The sequence below is a fragment of the Empidonax traillii genome, unplaced genomic scaffold (assembly GCF_003031625.1).
Source record: "Empidonax traillii isolate 1590-97213 ecotype Southwest subspecies unplaced genomic scaffold, ASM303162v1 scaffold169:size887049, whole genome shotgun sequence".
NCBI classification, from domain to species: domain Eukaryota; kingdom Metazoa; phylum Chordata; class Aves; order Passeriformes; family Tyrannidae; genus Empidonax; species Empidonax traillii.
The window spans coordinates 174,281-190,421 of record NW_020955362.1 but is presented as its reverse complement, the minus strand read 5'-3'; the positions used below and the strand labels follow the sequence as shown (position 1 = coordinate 190,421).

At 39.2% G+C, this 16,141-nt stretch overlaps 2 protein-coding genes across 5 annotated transcripts in view; one reads left to right on the top strand and one right to left on the bottom strand.

The window, feature by feature from the left end:
• KDELC1 (KDEL motif containing 1) overlaps window positions 1–464 on the bottom strand; it is a 14,963-nt gene extending 14,499 nt beyond the window's left edge. Inside the window, exon 1 of the mRNA XM_027885654.1 lies at window positions 357–464. Within this exon, the coding sequence (XP_027741455.1) occupies window positions 357–464 (108 nt within the window). The remainder of the gene's footprint in view (window positions 1–356) is intronic.
• A 251-nt stretch (window positions 465–715) lies between these two features.
• On the top strand, window positions 716–16,073 carry BIVM (basic, immunoglobulin-like variable motif containing). Of its 4 annotated transcripts, XR_003571425.1 has the most exons (12): window positions 716–803; window positions 2,012–2,613; window positions 4,030–4,156; window positions 4,804–4,899; window positions 4,992–5,096; window positions 6,903–6,997; window positions 8,308–8,440; window positions 10,685–10,756; window positions 11,607–11,690; window positions 13,512–13,608; window positions 14,064–14,221; window positions 14,576–14,693. XR_003571425.1 is itself a non-coding variant. In XM_027885638.1 (11 exons), the coding sequence occupies exons 2-11, from the start codon at window positions 2,124–2,126 to the stop codon at window positions 14,864–14,866; spliced, it is 1,590 nt and encodes a 529-aa protein (XP_027741439.1). In that variant the 5' UTR covers window positions 716–803; window positions 2,012–2,123; the 3' UTR covers window positions 14,867–16,073. The 4 variants fall into 4 exon arrangements, 3 of the variants coding, with proteins under 3 accessions (XP_027741439.1, XP_027741442.1, XP_027741440.1); XM_027885638.1 differs by lacking the exon at window positions 14,064–14,221 and having other exon boundaries at window positions 14,576–16,073; XM_027885641.1 differs by lacking the exon at window positions 14,576–14,693 and having other exon boundaries at window positions 14,064–14,439.
• Window positions 16,074–16,141: the final 68 nt, after the last annotated feature.

Here is a 16,141-nt window from a genome sequence, read left to right as displayed (position 1 = left end):
GGATGACAGCAGGTTATCGGGTCCAACCTCCCTGCTCAAGCAGGGTCATCCCAGAGCACATGGCGCAGGATTGTGTCCGTATTTTTCTTGAGTATCTCCAGTGGGGGAGATTCCACAAGCTCTCTGGATAATCTGTTCCAGTGGTGGTCACCCACACAATAAATAAGTTCTTCCTCATATTCAGATGGAACTTCCTGTGCATCAGTTTCTGCCCACTCACTGCCTCTTGTGCTACTGCTTGGCACCACCAAGAAGAGCCTGGATCCATCCTCTTGGCACCCTCCCTTCAGATAATTACAGACACTGCTGCAATCCCCTCTCAGACATCTCTTCCCGAAGCTGCACAGGCCCAGCACCCTTAGCCTTTGTGCTTCCCGCTTTGTGTGAGCTCCCCACGCCAGACCCCCCTCCCGACTTGCCCCTCCTTTCTCGCCCGCCCGCGGGGCACCACCGGGCGAGACCATGAGGGCGCATAGGTGTGGGGGGGGGGGGGGGGGCGGCCAAGGAGGCGCCTCTCACGGCGCCGAGGAGCAGTCGCGGCCCAGCCGGGCGGCAAGCGGCCCGTGCCTCCGAGGCACCGTGAGGGCCCGCCCTGGGAGCGGCACCGCCGCCGGGCAGCCCCGCGCCTGCCGCCACCCCGCGCGGCTGCGGGAGTTGGTGCGGGCCGGCGGCGGCGGCGCGGAGGAGGAGGGGGGCGGCGGGGGCGCGCAGGTGAGCGCGTGGCCGTGTCTGTTTCCGGCGCGCCGCGTCCCCGCTCCGCCGCGGCCGGGAGGGAGGGAGCACGGCAGCGCCGCTCCGCGCAGGTAACGCGGCCGGGGGCGGCATGCGGGGCCGCCGCCGGGGAAGGGACCGGGCCCACCCTCCCGCGGGGCCCCTTCTTCCAGCCTGCGGCTGTGCGCTCCGGAGCCGGCGGGCGGCAGCGCGGGAGGCGGAGCGGGGAGCCGCGGCCCCGATTGGCAGCGCCCCAGCGCTCCCGCCCCTCCCCGGGGCCGGTGCCCCCCGCCCCGGGCGGGGCTGTGCGGGTGACCCGGGCGGGCGAGGGGAGTCTTGGGGCTGCGCTCGGGGCGGGCGCTGCTGGGCACGGGCGGAGGCTGGGATGTGTCCCTGGGATGTGTCCCTGGGATGTGCCCAGCGCAGCCCGGCAGGGGCCGGGCGGCCGGAGCCGCTCCCGGTGCGCCGCTGGGCTGCGGGGCAGCGACCTGAGGCCCGTGTCGCAGGAGGCGGCTCTGGAGCGGAATTCCTGCTTCCCTCGCGCCAGGTTCCCATCTGCGGCGCGCGCCTGTAGACGTGCGAGCTGCTGAGATGACAGATCACACACACGCTGTCGGCTTGCCCTTTAAAAGCGATCGTTCAGAGCAAGCCAGCCAGTCTTCTAAATTTGTTTTTGGTAGTTCTTAGCTACCATAAACAACAGCTGCTTTTCTTTCCCACGTCTTGAGGGATAGGAGGCACATAAAAATAAAGGGAATCCTTTACAGCCATAGGAGGAAAGCAGTGGAGCAGATTGAGGGAAGTGTTGTCAATTTACAATCGATGGAGGTTATAGTTACTGTAACTGTACACCTACACTCCACTTGCAGCAAAAGTATGCAGGCTTTGGCAGAATTAAGTGACCTTAGGTTGCTGTTCTGTGATGTATTAATTTGTATAAATTATTTTGCACTCAGCATTAACAGTGTACTGAGACTAAGGGATGGAAGAGTCAGCCACAACTATGTAAATGTAGGAAGCTTTCAATTTTTTTAATTTATTTTTTCTTATTTGTATGCTCATTTATAAATGTAATTAATATGTCTTCATCATAATATCACTGTGGTGTATGCTTTTGGCAACTCAAATAATAAAAGGTGCTGTTTGTAGAGTTCCAGAGATGCTTGGGGAACAACACTGTGTATGTTGCGATATATCTTGGAGGGTGTTTCAGATCTTATTTGCTATGAGTTTAAAGGTAAGCGTTGTGTATATTTTATGTTGATTGACACACATGTACAGACTTCTTATTTTATTTCAGGTACCTCGTCAATACCTTGCAGAGGCAATGGAGGCAATGATGAAAACCCTGGTGTAATTAAACAAAAAGAAAAAGTATTCTTAACTGTGCAATATTCTTTTAGTATCATTCAATGCCTACCATTTCAGAAGATGAAAAGGAAAATGGTTCTGGAAATAATGGAAACACTGAAAACAGAGCTGGGAAAGAATCCCCAGAAGCTTCTCTTCATGATCCTGTGAAGCCATACTGCATGTCAGACGGCTCCACTGCATCATTGGTATCCAGGGGAGATGGGCATTATCCATGGGGATGTCCTGTGACTCATACAAGAGAGAAATTTTATACCATCTGCTCAGACTATGCTTTTTTAAACAGAGTAACATCTATTTGTAAAAGCCCAAGTGCTTCAGTTAGTGCCTGCCTATCAGGCAGTGCTGCCTTAAATGTTGGAAATAACACACCTAACTTACTCAGCGTTCAAACTGGTGCTTCAGAGATAATCTACAGTGAAGATGCTGACTTGGAAAGCCTGCCTGGCAATCTTGGAAAGCTTCCACTGGCATGGGAAATAGACAAATCGGAGTTCAATGGCGTGAACGCAAATCTGAAGAACAAAGCAGGTGAGGTGGTGGAGTTTTGATGTGAAAGGAAAAGGCTTCATGTTTACAGCTTGTTTGTGGAGGGGGCTGGCCATGTATCCCTCAAGGAAGTGCTATAGAACCTCTACTTCGTTACAAGGAACCTGCTCAATGGAAGAGAGTGAGATAGGAGGAGTGAAAGTGAGGTGTAGCTGCCTGGGGAAAGGGCTCTAAAACAGGCTGGCTTCTGCTTTAACTGTGTATTTTTTTATTTTGGGGGTGGTCTCTGTTTTTCTTTTTTCCCACTGTGTTTTTGGAGTTTTTTTTTTTTTTATTTTTAATTTTAGTAGGACCTTGTGTGTTGTGCAGTGATTACTTTTGCCTTTTAAGTACAGGTTTGTTGCTTGCAGAAATGTTTCAAGATACTTCAGAGATGTATTTTGAAGTTGAAGCTGTGATTTTTATGACAATGCAATCATGACAGTTACCTAGGAAAACAGTAGGTTTCTGTAACAGAATTTTATTTATTTCGATTTGCTACATGTACACAGTGTTAGGGATCCTTTAAAACTGGCTTCTTTGCTACCTCCTGTGTTCTTTCTCTGCTTAATCACTAATTGCAGCTACAAATCAAACACTTGCATACCCAGTTGGTTTTCTTTGTCCTCAAATCCCTCTGTTTATCTAGAGTGTGCTGTGGATTTTTTTTTTTCTCAATGGCTTGGCTAGATAGTTAAACTGCTGTTTTCTCTACATTAATATGAAACCTGTTCAGCAAAACTTAAAAACATGTTTGGCAAGTTGCCACTTCCTTTTCATGTGTACATGAAGTGTCCTTAAATAAAAGTAAGACGTAAATTATGATGTCTTAGAGGATGGTCATAATTTCTAAAATATTTCATCTGGATGTGATGGCTTCAAAATGGGACAAAAATATTTCTGCTGTGCAATGTGGCTCAGCTCTGCCTTTTTAACTGCCTCCGTGGCTTATGAGAAGGAAGAGACCTTGTGTGTGTGTTCTTACTGAATTTGCAATATAAGCTTTCATCAGAAGCTGATTACAAGGTTGGCAGTGAAAAACAAGCATTTCATTATATTGCATGTGCATTTCATGTTAAGACATGGGATGTCCATGTTGGTGTGGGAGTCTGTTTCTGGGATGGCTGATTTAACGCATTAGAATAATCAGATTGACTTATCTCTCTAAACAGTTGGGCAGGACGTCATTAATTCTGTTCATGATCTAAACACCATGTTGTGTACAGAGCTAATGGCAGCTTTACAAACCTGTTGACGATTATGTATTTGAGCTTTTTCCTTTCACTTAAAGTCCCAGTTGGCACTTAGTAACACAACCAGTGTCTCTATTTGAGCTGTATGCTATGAGTAGAAGTATGTAAGAAGAAAGCTATGAAAGGCAAACTAGACATGCATTTGTTTCTGAAATCTGTTTTGTAGGCAACATGAAGAAACAAGGGATGAAGAAAAAGTCTGTGGACAAAAAAAGCAAACAATACAGAGAGTGTCCTCAGCGTTCAGCTCTTGAAGATGTGAAGGAGAGGAAAGTGCTGGACCTTCGGAGATGGTAGTATTTATGAATTGTGTTTAGAATTATCTTCATACAGTTTGTCACTAAACACTGTTGCTAGTTATCTGATTTAAAACTTCTTAATAATGCCTTCATAATTTTTTTTAGTAGAAATGGGGATATGTTAGACATACATACACTATCTATACAACCGATTATCATATGGGTATAGTTTACTAAATTCACTTAGTTTAATGAATGTGTATGTCTGTGACATCAGAAAATTAGGCTTAGCTTAGGGAATCTGCAATCTGGAACGACATTCATTAGTAAATTGGTAGAGATGCAGTTTACTGCAAGTTGACATGTTAGAAGAGACTATACAGTATTAGTGCATTACTGTTTTTTCCTATGGGATCATTTGTACAGAACTCCCATGGAGCTGTTGGAAATTTGACTGATTTGTATAAAATAGGGTACTAGCATGTGACAAAGAAATTATTTGACATATTTACTCAATTTATTTTTCAAAGAATGCATTTGTTCTGTTTTTTATTGTTTTGGGGTTTTTTTTAATACAGGTGGCATAAAAACATGTAATATAACATGGCCCTTCAGTGATATGGCACCCAGAAAAGTAGTTCAGGTTGGTTCTATAAAATCAAGAATGCTTATTAATGCATTTGGATTTTTTTTTGTTTAAGGTATTGTGTTAGCCGACCTCAATACAAGACTTCCTGTGGCATTTCATCCTTAGTGTCTTGCTGGAATTTCTTATATAGTACTCTGGGAGCTGGAAGGTAAGTCAGACATAGACTGCTTTGCCTCTCGAGGGTTTAAACTATGTTACTTATTATTTTATTTACTTCTTTTCTTCTTTTTTCCTTTTCAGTTTACCACCCATAACTCAAGAAGAAGCTTTGCAGATACTGGGGTTTCAGCCCCCATTTGAGGAGATTAGGTTTGGTCCCTTCACTGGAAATACAACTCTAATGAGGTATGTTTGGTTCTTATGATGCAGCTAAATTGTTAATGTATGCAAAATAATATAAAGCTAAGAGATTGAACCTTTAAAAATACAGCAGTTCATTTATTTAAAAAAAAGTGGCTAACACAAGTTAGTCCTCTTAAGCTTTAGAATAATGAAGCATACCTGGGTACTCTGATAGCACCCAAAGACACTTTTCAAAGACTTGTTTGTACTGGCCATATTGTATAGTGTGGTGTTGCTACACAGGTCAGGTGAATGTGTAATTCTATTTGATTTTTCATTCAGTTTGTTTAATGGTTGTATAATACTCTGGTTAGGAAATTTTTTCCTTATACTTTGTTTCTGAAAGTGCATGTTAAATGCTTGCTAATATCCCTGAAGCAGCCTGAAAAGGCAATTGATATACTAGTAGCTTTATGTAAAATATAATTTAAGAATTTAAATAGAAATAGTGCTGCACCTTTGCTGTAATGAAGCTGTTCAGGAGGAGGAAGGGGAAAAAAAAACCAAAACAAAAACATGGGGCTGAAGTCACAGAACATTTCAACTTTGAAATTTTTTATCACTTCTGCTCTGCTGTTTCCTGTTATTTATAAGCTAGACCTAAAAATCTTTATACCTTTTTTGTTTGTTTGTTTTGTATTAAAGGCATTTTAGGATTAAACAGAGCCAAGAAGCATATTGTACTTGAGTGTTGAACATCTGACAGGGCTTTGGTGTGTTACCCTTCTGTGAAATTAAAAAAATTTTGCAGTGTTCTTCCTTGCTTCATGAGTTGCATTTGATTTCATTAATTTTTTTTTTGGCAATATACAGTGTTGAAGGCAATGTATAGTGTTTGACTTGGCAGGTTGGTGCTGGATTTGAAAACGTGTCAGCAATCTGTTCTCCAGCCAGCATACTGGCTAGATCATTGAAAAGTGTCGTAAAAATTTCCTCATCTGCCTTAGGAGACTCAGATGCAGGATTTGTATCTCTTCAGGAGTATGTCAGGTTATAGTGACCTTTACAAACCAAGGTGATAAAATGTTCTGTCTCTTTAAGTCAACAGTCTATACAGACAAAAGTTAAACTTGTAATTCTTTGATTTCCCCTGTGAGTATCCTGTGTACTTCAGAGAAGTTGCCCCCTTTTTTTTTTTTTTTTTTTAATTTTCTGCCTGCTCAAATAATTTTAAAGTACTTGGCAGACTGGGAAACAGGAGGACTGGGAGCCAACCACATCACCCAACACAGCTTTATGATTGAGGTGTTATCTTCAAACATGTGAATTTGAATCTTCTAATACGGAAAAATTGCTGGCCTGCCTCACTTACTGCTCCTAGGAGGAGTTGCAGTATGGGACTCCTGTAACACTCGGGCTTTGTGAAGCTTGTGTGACGGAGACCGAAAATGATGTGCAGAGTCTCCCTTGAAGGGTCCCTTCTGGTCTCTTAGATTTCATTTGTGTAGCTTACAAATCATGGTTAAAGTTTGGCACTTCAGAATTTGTGTCTTTTTAAAGGCTGAGCAACTGAAAATCTGGACTGAATAAAATAGGACCAGCATTTCACATCCAGAACTTTGGTTATTATGGACCTATGTCAGGTCTAAAAAAGCACAATGAACAAAAAGGCTTTGCATATTTATTTCTCTGCCAAGGATATGTTCAGTTTTGTTTGTATTGGGTACTATCTATATACTAATGTGGTAGGTATTTAGTAGCACACAAAGACTTTTTTTCCTAAACTGTCAAGGACAGGAAAAGTGGGAGGAAATAAAATTGCATTTAATAACTCTTAAGTTACTACAATCTTTAAGCTTATTGTTTCAGATGGTTTAGGCAAATAAATGATCACTTCCATATCAAGGGATGCTCATATGTTCTGTATAAACCTCATGGGAAGAACAAGACAGCTGGAGAAACTGGTACGTAGCTAATCCTAAAGCATTCATCTTACAGTATATAAACTGAAAAATCCTGCAGTGTGTAGCATGTGAACAGGACAAAGTCTGTAAGTAGTACTTCCAGTTTGAGATAAGGTATCAAGAAGCTCCAAGTTGCCTGATTTGTCTGGTTTTACTTTTTCTTCTATTTGCTAAAATTTTCATTGTTTTATTATGATAATATATATTCTGTGCTAAACATTCTGTGCTATATATTCTGCTATCACAGAACTGAAATTTTAAGGTATCTAGGAGAACACTGCATTTCCAGTTCTGTGTTTGGGAAGATTTGTTTGTTGTCATACACTCGGAGAACAATAGATTTTTGTTTCAGCTTTTTTGAGATCTGTATTGCATAAAAATTCAGAATGTCCAGCACAAAAGTATTAGTGCTTAATAAGTTTCTTATACTTTTGAAAAACTCAGTTTTAAAGTTAATGAAGTCATGACTTTAGCTAACATCTGTCTCTAAAAGTTTGGTGATTATTCTTAATTAGTTAATGAGCTGCATTTTTATGTCTACTTTTAAGTCTGCTACCTAAAAAACCCAAAAAGATTTACTTTCTTGGCCAGTTTATTAGCTGTTGGTATAGTCTGGATGATTATCTTCTAATTAAAATATTACTTAGAAGCATAAAGCCACACTGAGAAGTTTTGGGGAAGATTATTAAAGTGGATATAACTTCTTTTTTTCTTGGTATCCCATTTGAAAATTCTGTCATGTTTCACTGCCTCTTCTAGTCTTTTCCTGAAACGGAGTATTGGGGTCACATTACCAAACAGCGTGTGCCCAAATGTGTTTCTAAGACTAGGAATCTCCAAGAGGCTCGGGATATCAAAACATTTGAAAGCTTTCAGTGGTTTCAGTAGTGTCATTGATGTGTACCACCTGTGACTTGGGGCAGCAGGACTGCATTGTGTGTATTTCTTAGGTTAAGAGACACTTGTGGTTCTTTTTTTTTTTTTTCTTTTTTTCCCCAGAACAATACATTTTAATACCGTCTTTATCCAAATACTAAGCATACTTTATATTACACTTCCTTATTACACACCATGTGGCAGATAGTACTTAATTTCCTGCCTGGCACAAAAAAATGGCACAAGTACTTAATTTCCTGCCTGGCACAAGAAGTTTGAGATCAAAGCTGTATTTTGTGCATGCCTGTCAGGTCATGTCCTCTAATTTAAAAAGCAGTATAACTACTCTCTGTTATCAGATAGGTCTTTTTGTTGCTGAATATGTTGCGCAGGATCCAAAACACCCTGGCCTGTAACCTGATCTTTCTTTGTAGCTGCAGGGGCCCTTGCAAAGCTCACACGTGGACTGAAAGATGAATCAATGGCCTACATCTACCATTGCCAAAACCATTATTTTTGCCCAATTGGATTTGAAGCAACCCCAGTAAAAGCTAGTAAAGCCTATAGGTAAGATACTGTGTTCATGCTTATTTTAGGTGAAGAAACGTGCAGGAAAATTTACTGCAAGTTGATATAATTTTTCTTCCCACAATAACATTTCATTGTATGTCAAAAAGGCATTTATGTCTGAGATAGCAAAACACTACAGTGTGATTTAATAGGATTGACTTAAAATTAAGCATAACTAAGCAGACTAGGTTGAGAGAATTTAAAACAGAAAACTATGAGTGGTACTAAGAAATTGTTTAAATACATTTTAGTTAGATATAGAGAGGGTAGTTTTTTACTTGAAGGACAAGTAAGGGTAACTAGTCTGAAACATAAAAACATATGGGCTGAAAAAAAGCCAGGTGCTTTGTTTTATGGCAAAACAATAAAAAGCCAGCTAATTATGGAGGGAGTCTGTTCCCAGAGACCTTGGAGGGGAAAACAAAAGAAGTGTGTGTATGTTGCTGTGTTTCTTTAGAAACTAAAAGCAAAAAGCCTATAGTGATATTAATCCATCCCGGTGTGGATGTGATAAAATTTACACTTAGAAACCAGTGTTTGTGTATAGCAAGAACAGGCAATGTGTAGGTATTGCAGGATGGTGGTTGCATACCTTTTTTTGCAGTGTTGACTCATAATGATGATAAATTGCAACCACTGGAGTGTAAGGCATAGAAAAGTAAAGATATCTATCTGAATAATTTTTTATGAGGAATTGGCAGGGTTTGGGGGGAGGGAAGTTAGAAGAGGTCTTTGGCTTTTTTAAGCAATGCTTGGAACGCTGGAGCACTTCTAAAATACCAGGAGAAGCTTAATATGCTAGTTGTTTTAGAATAAAAATAAGTTACCCCAATAATTTAAGATTTCTCAGGGTGATGTCGCTCAGGATAATGTAATGCAATAGTTGATAGAGGTTTCAATTAAATTTAGGTTTTAAAGGAGGATAATAGCATTGATACTCATACTCGGTTTAGGGGAAGTCTTGCTTTAAAGATTTTAAGTTTGAAAATATTAATTGTTGAGGCTATTTATATTTTGTAAGACATTTAACTTGCTGCTTTATGTAGTAGAGTACTTTGTGTACTCTCCTGTGGAGAGTAGTTTATTTTACCTCATTCACGGAATCCTATTAAACTGTTTTTCCTCTCTCAGAGTAGTTACAAAGTATGTACTGGAGGTTTCTGTTGGACTTTCTTGAGGTTCAGCTATTGGTCAGTATTTATTAGTGTTATCATGGAGCATAAGGCAATCCTTGACACAATTAGCAGATACCAAGTGGGGAATATTAAACAATGAAAAGAATAGATCACTAGTATAAGGTGAGCCTTGGTCTTGCTGTTTGCTTGCTAAGCAGCCTGACTTTGGCTGTTGAAGAGGTGGGGCCATGTCAAGGAAGGGAGAATGCTAACTCTGCTTTTGGAGTTCAAAATGGTAATTTTTTTTGAGATGATAAAGCATAGTCTTATGGATCTAATTTGTTCCCAGTGAGTCTCACCATAAGGTTAATGAAAGCTTTTAGTATATGAACAAAAGAACACAGTTTTTTATTAAGGCTGCAGTCACTGACGTGCCATGTTTGTGAGAAGTGTGTAGAAAATATGCCCCAAGTAGAAATTCAACACATCGGTCTGCTTAAATTTAGCAAATCAATAATGGCTCACTTACTCAATCAGTTACTAAGAATCTGCACTAGAAAAACAAGGAGAAAAAAAAAAAAAAGGTTTAATAGATCAAAAATGCAGTTTGCAAACTAATATGATGCAGTGTGTGGAAGCCTAACATGCCTTATAACTAATCTGAATTTACATTGTTTAGTAATAAGTGAGAACAACACTTTCAGTCCTTTACCCATGGCTCAAATGGATTCTTATTCACTATTGATGTTATTTTAAAGTCAGTATTAAATTTTTTTCCTAACAGTAGCTATCTTCTAACAATATAACGGGAAATAATAAGTTCAAGGAGCTTTTATAGCCTTACTTTAGACTGGAGGTCAGACCAGAATAGCATCCTGTTTTCTTTGTATTTTCTTATCTTACTGGGAAAAAAAAAAAGTGTTTCAGTTCCAGAAGCACTATATAGATTCTGGAGCAGTTCTTGTTTATCTGCTTTAAGCTTTTCTTTAAAAATGAAGCTAAGAAACATTTTCATTTCCAAAAGCAGTGGGTAGACAGGTTGCTAGGCTGAGCTTAGTAGATAGGCTGCTAGGCTGAGCTTAGAGATAGTTCTTAGGTCACCCACAGACTTCCTGTATGATCTTAGGTTGCTGGATTTGGACTCGGGAGACCTGGGTTCAGTTCCCAGTTCAACCACAGACTTCCAGTGTGACTTTAGGTAAGTCAATTAATCTATCCTGTGTCTTGGTTTCCCATCTGTGCAATGATGGCATACATGTTTTTTTACAGGGAATTTTTTGTAAGTAAAAACATTATTGCAAGCACTAAGGCCATATGCTGTCTAATACCCAAGGCAGAAAAATCTCAGGTTTTGTCACAATTGAAACTGAAGTAGTTTTTCATGAGGTAATTATCTACAGAAAGTCACAGAACAGTTCTGTGTATTTCATCAGTCTGTCCTGATGCCTGTCAAAATTTTCCCTGACAAGGTTACTGCAGGCTTTGAGTTTCTTGGAAGTTGATCACAAACTTGAAATTGATCTGTTGAAGGGTTTGGATTTTTAATATGTGGTATTGGATGCTTAGGAGGAAGCATTTGAAGTTACCAGTTGTGTTCTTAGAGGTTACCCTACAGCTGTTAGTAACAGCTGTCAGTGGAGGTGTAGTTTAAAAATGGTGCAAAGGACTCTTTCGTGACTTTTAGACAATCACAGATAGGGAGGAGGATGTTTGTTCCACATTTGTGTGGCTTTCCACAGCTCTTATTTCTGTTTTACCTATATATTTGTATTTAGATCATATACCAGACTGCCTTTCATCCAGGTGATGCTATTTTTAATGAATATCTGTCTTCTTCCCAAATAATATGTAGTAGCTTTCACGAGGCTTTCTTCCAGGCCTTGTGAAATAAAAGGTTCCCTGTATGCAATTGCGAACACTATGTGTAGCACAGGAGCCGAGGAAACAATTTTAAATATTAGAAAATCCTAAAAAGAACAGTAGAACGTGAGTATCTCTTTTTAGTATGCACAATAAATCTTACTAGGATTGTATCTTCTGTTGAACAGAGGTCGTGTCTTGCAGCAAGAAGTAGAATATTGGATCTTAATTGGAGAGCCAAGCAGAAAGCATCCAACAATACACTGTAAGAGGTATGTTACTTGGTAAGAATATAAAACAAAGTTTTCTTTCAAAACAGTTTGTACCTCTCTACTCAGGGTCAACAAGTGACTTTTTAGTTCTTTTGAATCAATATATATATAGATATATATCTATTGAACAGAAAGAGGTGGTGCTTTAGTGAGGAACTTTGTGTTTTGACGTTAGGGTTGGCTCTGCAGCTTTATATCACCTGTCAGGACACCTGCGGGCTGCTGCAAGCCAAAGCCCATTTCTCTTGTTTGAGTGTGACGTCTCACATTAGTCAGGAAGGAAAGACACCTCATCTGTCTGCGATGGTGCCAGTCACAGGCTGTACGGCCCTTGGAGGAGTTTACACTGCAGCTGAGGACATCCACAGGCTGTGTCTGGGCTGTGCACAGGATATTCTGCTGCTACCAAGATCTCCTAGCTCAGGTGCAGTTACAGCCTGTACTCTGTTGTGTTATTAGCTTATCTGTGCATTAAAACAGTGCATTTATGATGAGGTTTGGCTCCTACAAAGTTGGTGTCTAAACTAGACGTACAAACTAGGAGAGCTAGAGGGTGCTCTGTAGAAATTTCATCCGTTAGTTATATTTGTCAAGATAAATTGATAGTACAGTTTATCAGCTTAAATTATGCTTAGTATTATTTCTGAAGTTGAGGAACATGCAAAATAGTAGTATTTCTCAAGAAACTAATTCCATGGCAAAAGTACAAGTTTTAGCAAATAGCATCTCTGTCACCCCCAAATTAATTATGGAGTGATTTTTCTTGATACATTAGGAGAAGAACAGTGAAAACAGATTATGATGATAATACTTCTTTTATTTTTGTTTTTGCAGTGATGTGACTATGTTAATAATTGCAAATAATTGGGCATTTGGGACTAATGAGATTAACTGCAACAAAATTAAAACCACATTATGCATGTGGTTACTGTGCTGAGAAATGGCGTGTTATAGATCTCAACGACAGAACTTTGTCCTGGGGTATATAAAGTAAAAATGGCTCAGGAAAAGGTTTCTGAATATAGAATAAAAACCTCTGTAAAATTAATTTTGATTGTGGAGACATTCTGTCTTCTGCTACGCTCCCAATGACAGCTAGCAGAAAGTTCTGTGCTTAAGGTAGGAGGGCAAAGGTTGGGATAGAAATGCATTTTCTGAACTTGGAGGATGGTGCTAGAGAGAAACAGGTAAATAGACATTGATAGAAATGAAAAGGTGATGTGTAAGTTTAAAGAGGTCTGGAATATGTAGGTATTTGTTTCAGTTGTGCTAGAAGGAATTATGAATCTTTGAAGAGCTTGATTGAGTGGAGAATGATTCAACTGATAGTTTAGATTTAAATAAATAAAATGGAGGAGTGAGTTATGACAAGAGCTGTCTGGTAAAATCAGATTTAGTGTGTGGAAAAAACCAAGGGTTTGAACCAAATAATACAGAAGGGTAAGAGAGGTTTAAATAAAAAAAAAGCTAATGTTTCTACTTGCCTAAACCATACTTTGCTTCTTCCTGTCACAAACTGATGAATTGGTAAGCGTAAGGGATATAACTAATGACTCATGGTGCTCTCATTCATTTTGGAAGATGTTTTGCAAGAGCAGGAATAATCACTGTGAATGCTTTGATTAAACAGGACACTTTTATATCTATCTTGATGTCTCTGATATTGAGGCTTTTATATCTGTACACATTCATTTTATCTTTAAATCACTGCTAAGACCATTTAAAGCTACAGATCTGTATTTGCGTGCACATAATATCTGAGTCTTCATCCTGCTGAGACTTCTTAAATGTCAGCTGAGTAGTAATAATTTTATTCTGTAGGTGGGCAGATATTGTCACTGACCTAAATACTCAAAATCCAGAATATCTAGATATTCGACACCTAGAGAGAGGATTGCAGCATCGAAAAACAAAGAAGGTAAGGTAAACTTACTAAGATGGGAGGAAATTCATGGCAGATTTTTGCAAACTTACTCCTACTTCAGCAGTGTAAGATAGCTTCACTAAAAAAATTTGTTGTGAAGTGTTGCTGAAGAAAAAAAGTAAAATGTGGGTACTTGCATAGCAGCATCTTTTATATTTATTTGTAGGACAAGATATAGAACAGCAGTAGTTTGGCATATGCCAGGATAAACCAGGATATGTGTGTATACAATGTATTTGGTCACAATATTTAACCTTGCTGGTTTAAAATGTAGCTGCAGCAAGTATAGTAATACTCTGCAGCCAAATTACAAACCCTTTGGGGCGTGACCTTTCTAGCTCCCTTTAAGTGGGACACAAGGTAAAATCGAGTAGGATCAGGCATAAAAGAATGCATGTCTGTCCCTTGTGCAGACTTACTGTCAATGCGTGTGGCTTTCTTTCCCATAGATAGGGCTGTATCTCATGGGTGGAAGATGTATTTGTGATTTGGAGATTGAAAGTCTATGAGAAATAATAGACTGAAGAGATGATTTCAAATGTGAAGACCCTATGGAAGACTGTGTCAGCAAGATCAGAATGGAGCAGAACAGATAATTTCTGAGAAGGTAGCTAGAGAGTAAAAAAGACTAGCAGAAGATAAGTGATACTGGCCCATGAAAGATAAAATGGATAACTTAAAAAATTGAGAAAGAAGGCGGTAATTGAATCTGGGAAACAATTCAGAACTGATTGATACGAGTTGTTTGTGTGTGTATATGGTTTTGTGTTGGGGTTTTTTGTTGGTTTTCGGTTTTGTTTGTTTGTTTGCTGTTTTTTTCTATTTTGTGTGCTGTTGCATTTTTTTGTGTATTTTCTTTTGGAAAGGATCGTGTACTTGCCAAGATGTTGATGTCAAATATCAGTGTATTTTAGAAATGCGCCCTTATGGATTTAACAAAGAGCCTTTTTACTTTGATTAGGTTGGAGGAAATCTTCATTGCATCATTGCCTTTCAGAGACTTAACTGGCAAAGGTTTGGTCCTTGGAATTTTCCATTTGGAAATGTTAGACAGAATAAACAATCCCAAACACAAGGACAAGGAATTTCCAAATCTGAGAGTGAAGACAATATCTCTAAGAAACAACATGGACGACTGGGTCGATCTTTCAGTGCTAGTTTTCATCAAGAATCTACATGGAAGAAATCTAATCTTCGGGAGAGGAGGAACAGTGGGTATCAGAGTTATAATGATTATGATGGAAATGATTAAAATTAACTTTAGATGATAGAGTTGATATATTAAAGTTAGTTTTAATCAAGACATACTAGGGATCTATTAGTCCTAGAATACATACGAATAGAAATTATGGTATAAGATACAGCCTCATAATTATTAAATAAATCTGATGATATGGTTGCAGTGGACAAGATCTGATGTATAAAGTGACAGATAAGCACAGATTATTGTACTTTTGCAATCAAAGATAAATATGACAGCAGAATCAGTCATTTTTTTTGAAATAATTGTACTATGTCCTGATATGTGAAGACAAAAGAGCAGATTGAAATTAGTCAATGTAATAAACAGACTTCATTGAAAATACTTGATGTTCAAAAGCATGAAAAACTGTGGTATGACTTCATAAAAAAGGGTTATTCTGCAAATAGTGTAAGGATAAAAGTAATCATTGCCTTCCTTTTTAACACTTAATTTTACTAAGGCTTCCCATATCCAGTGCAAAGGAAAAAAAAAATCACATTGGTTAGAAAACCTTTCGGATTCACAAAGGGAATGTACATTCTCCATTTAGTTCCCATTAGACTTCTGTCGGTCAGATAATCATATCTTGTGAAGCAGGTCTCAGTTTCTTTTCCCTTATCTGGTTGACTGTTTTAGACTGTGGGGAATTGCCTTTTTGAGGATAGAACTTCTCTGTTGTTTTTGCTCTGTGGGTATGGTGGCTGAATTCTTATCCTGGAGCGTCTTCAGAGCATGGACTCACTTAACACAAGCTTGTGAAAATCAGTATTAAAAAGCTGCATTTACCATTAGCCAAATGAGCTAGCTGAACACTGTGTTCTGTTGGCTGTTCTTTTTCTTGTTCAGTCTTAAAATCTGTCCTTTTTCTGCTGCTCTTTTTATTTTGTATGAAGGGGGTGCAAGTGCTGAAAACTGCTGACAGCCCCGATGATATACCTCTCAGCTAGCAAACAATTCAAGCTTTTTCAGGTGTCCACGTGCAGTCTATTTATTTCTTTTTTTCCCTGATTTGAAATTTATCCAGTTGTTTGCCCAAACACATCTCAGCAGTTGCAATGTTCTGTGTACAAATGTTCATACACGCTCAAGGATTAATTTTTTGACATAAAAAGATTTGTCATGGAATGCAGGGGTTTTGTAGGTTGCTGCTTTTGTTAACCAAAAATGGGAGACTTTTAGACTTTTGTTCATTCAATAAAATTTGTTTTTTATCTTGTTTGCTTTTCATTTGTGATGGGGATGGTGACCCTACATTTAGAAAAGGTCTTCAGCAGAGTAGGTAAG

Coding starts and splice junctions, on each gene's coding strand:
- BIVM (XM_027885638.1), top strand. CDS start 2,124: ATGCCTACCATTTCAGAAGATGAAAAGGAAAATGGTTCTGGAAATAAT. Junction 5,097..6,902: donor GGAAATACAACTCTAATGAG/GTATGTTTGGTT, acceptor TTATTGTTTCAG/ATGGTTTAGGCAAATAAATG. Junction 8,441..10,684: donor AAAGCTAGTAAAGCCTATAG/GTAAGATACTGT, acceptor GTATGATCTTAG/GTTGCTGGATTTGGACTCGG.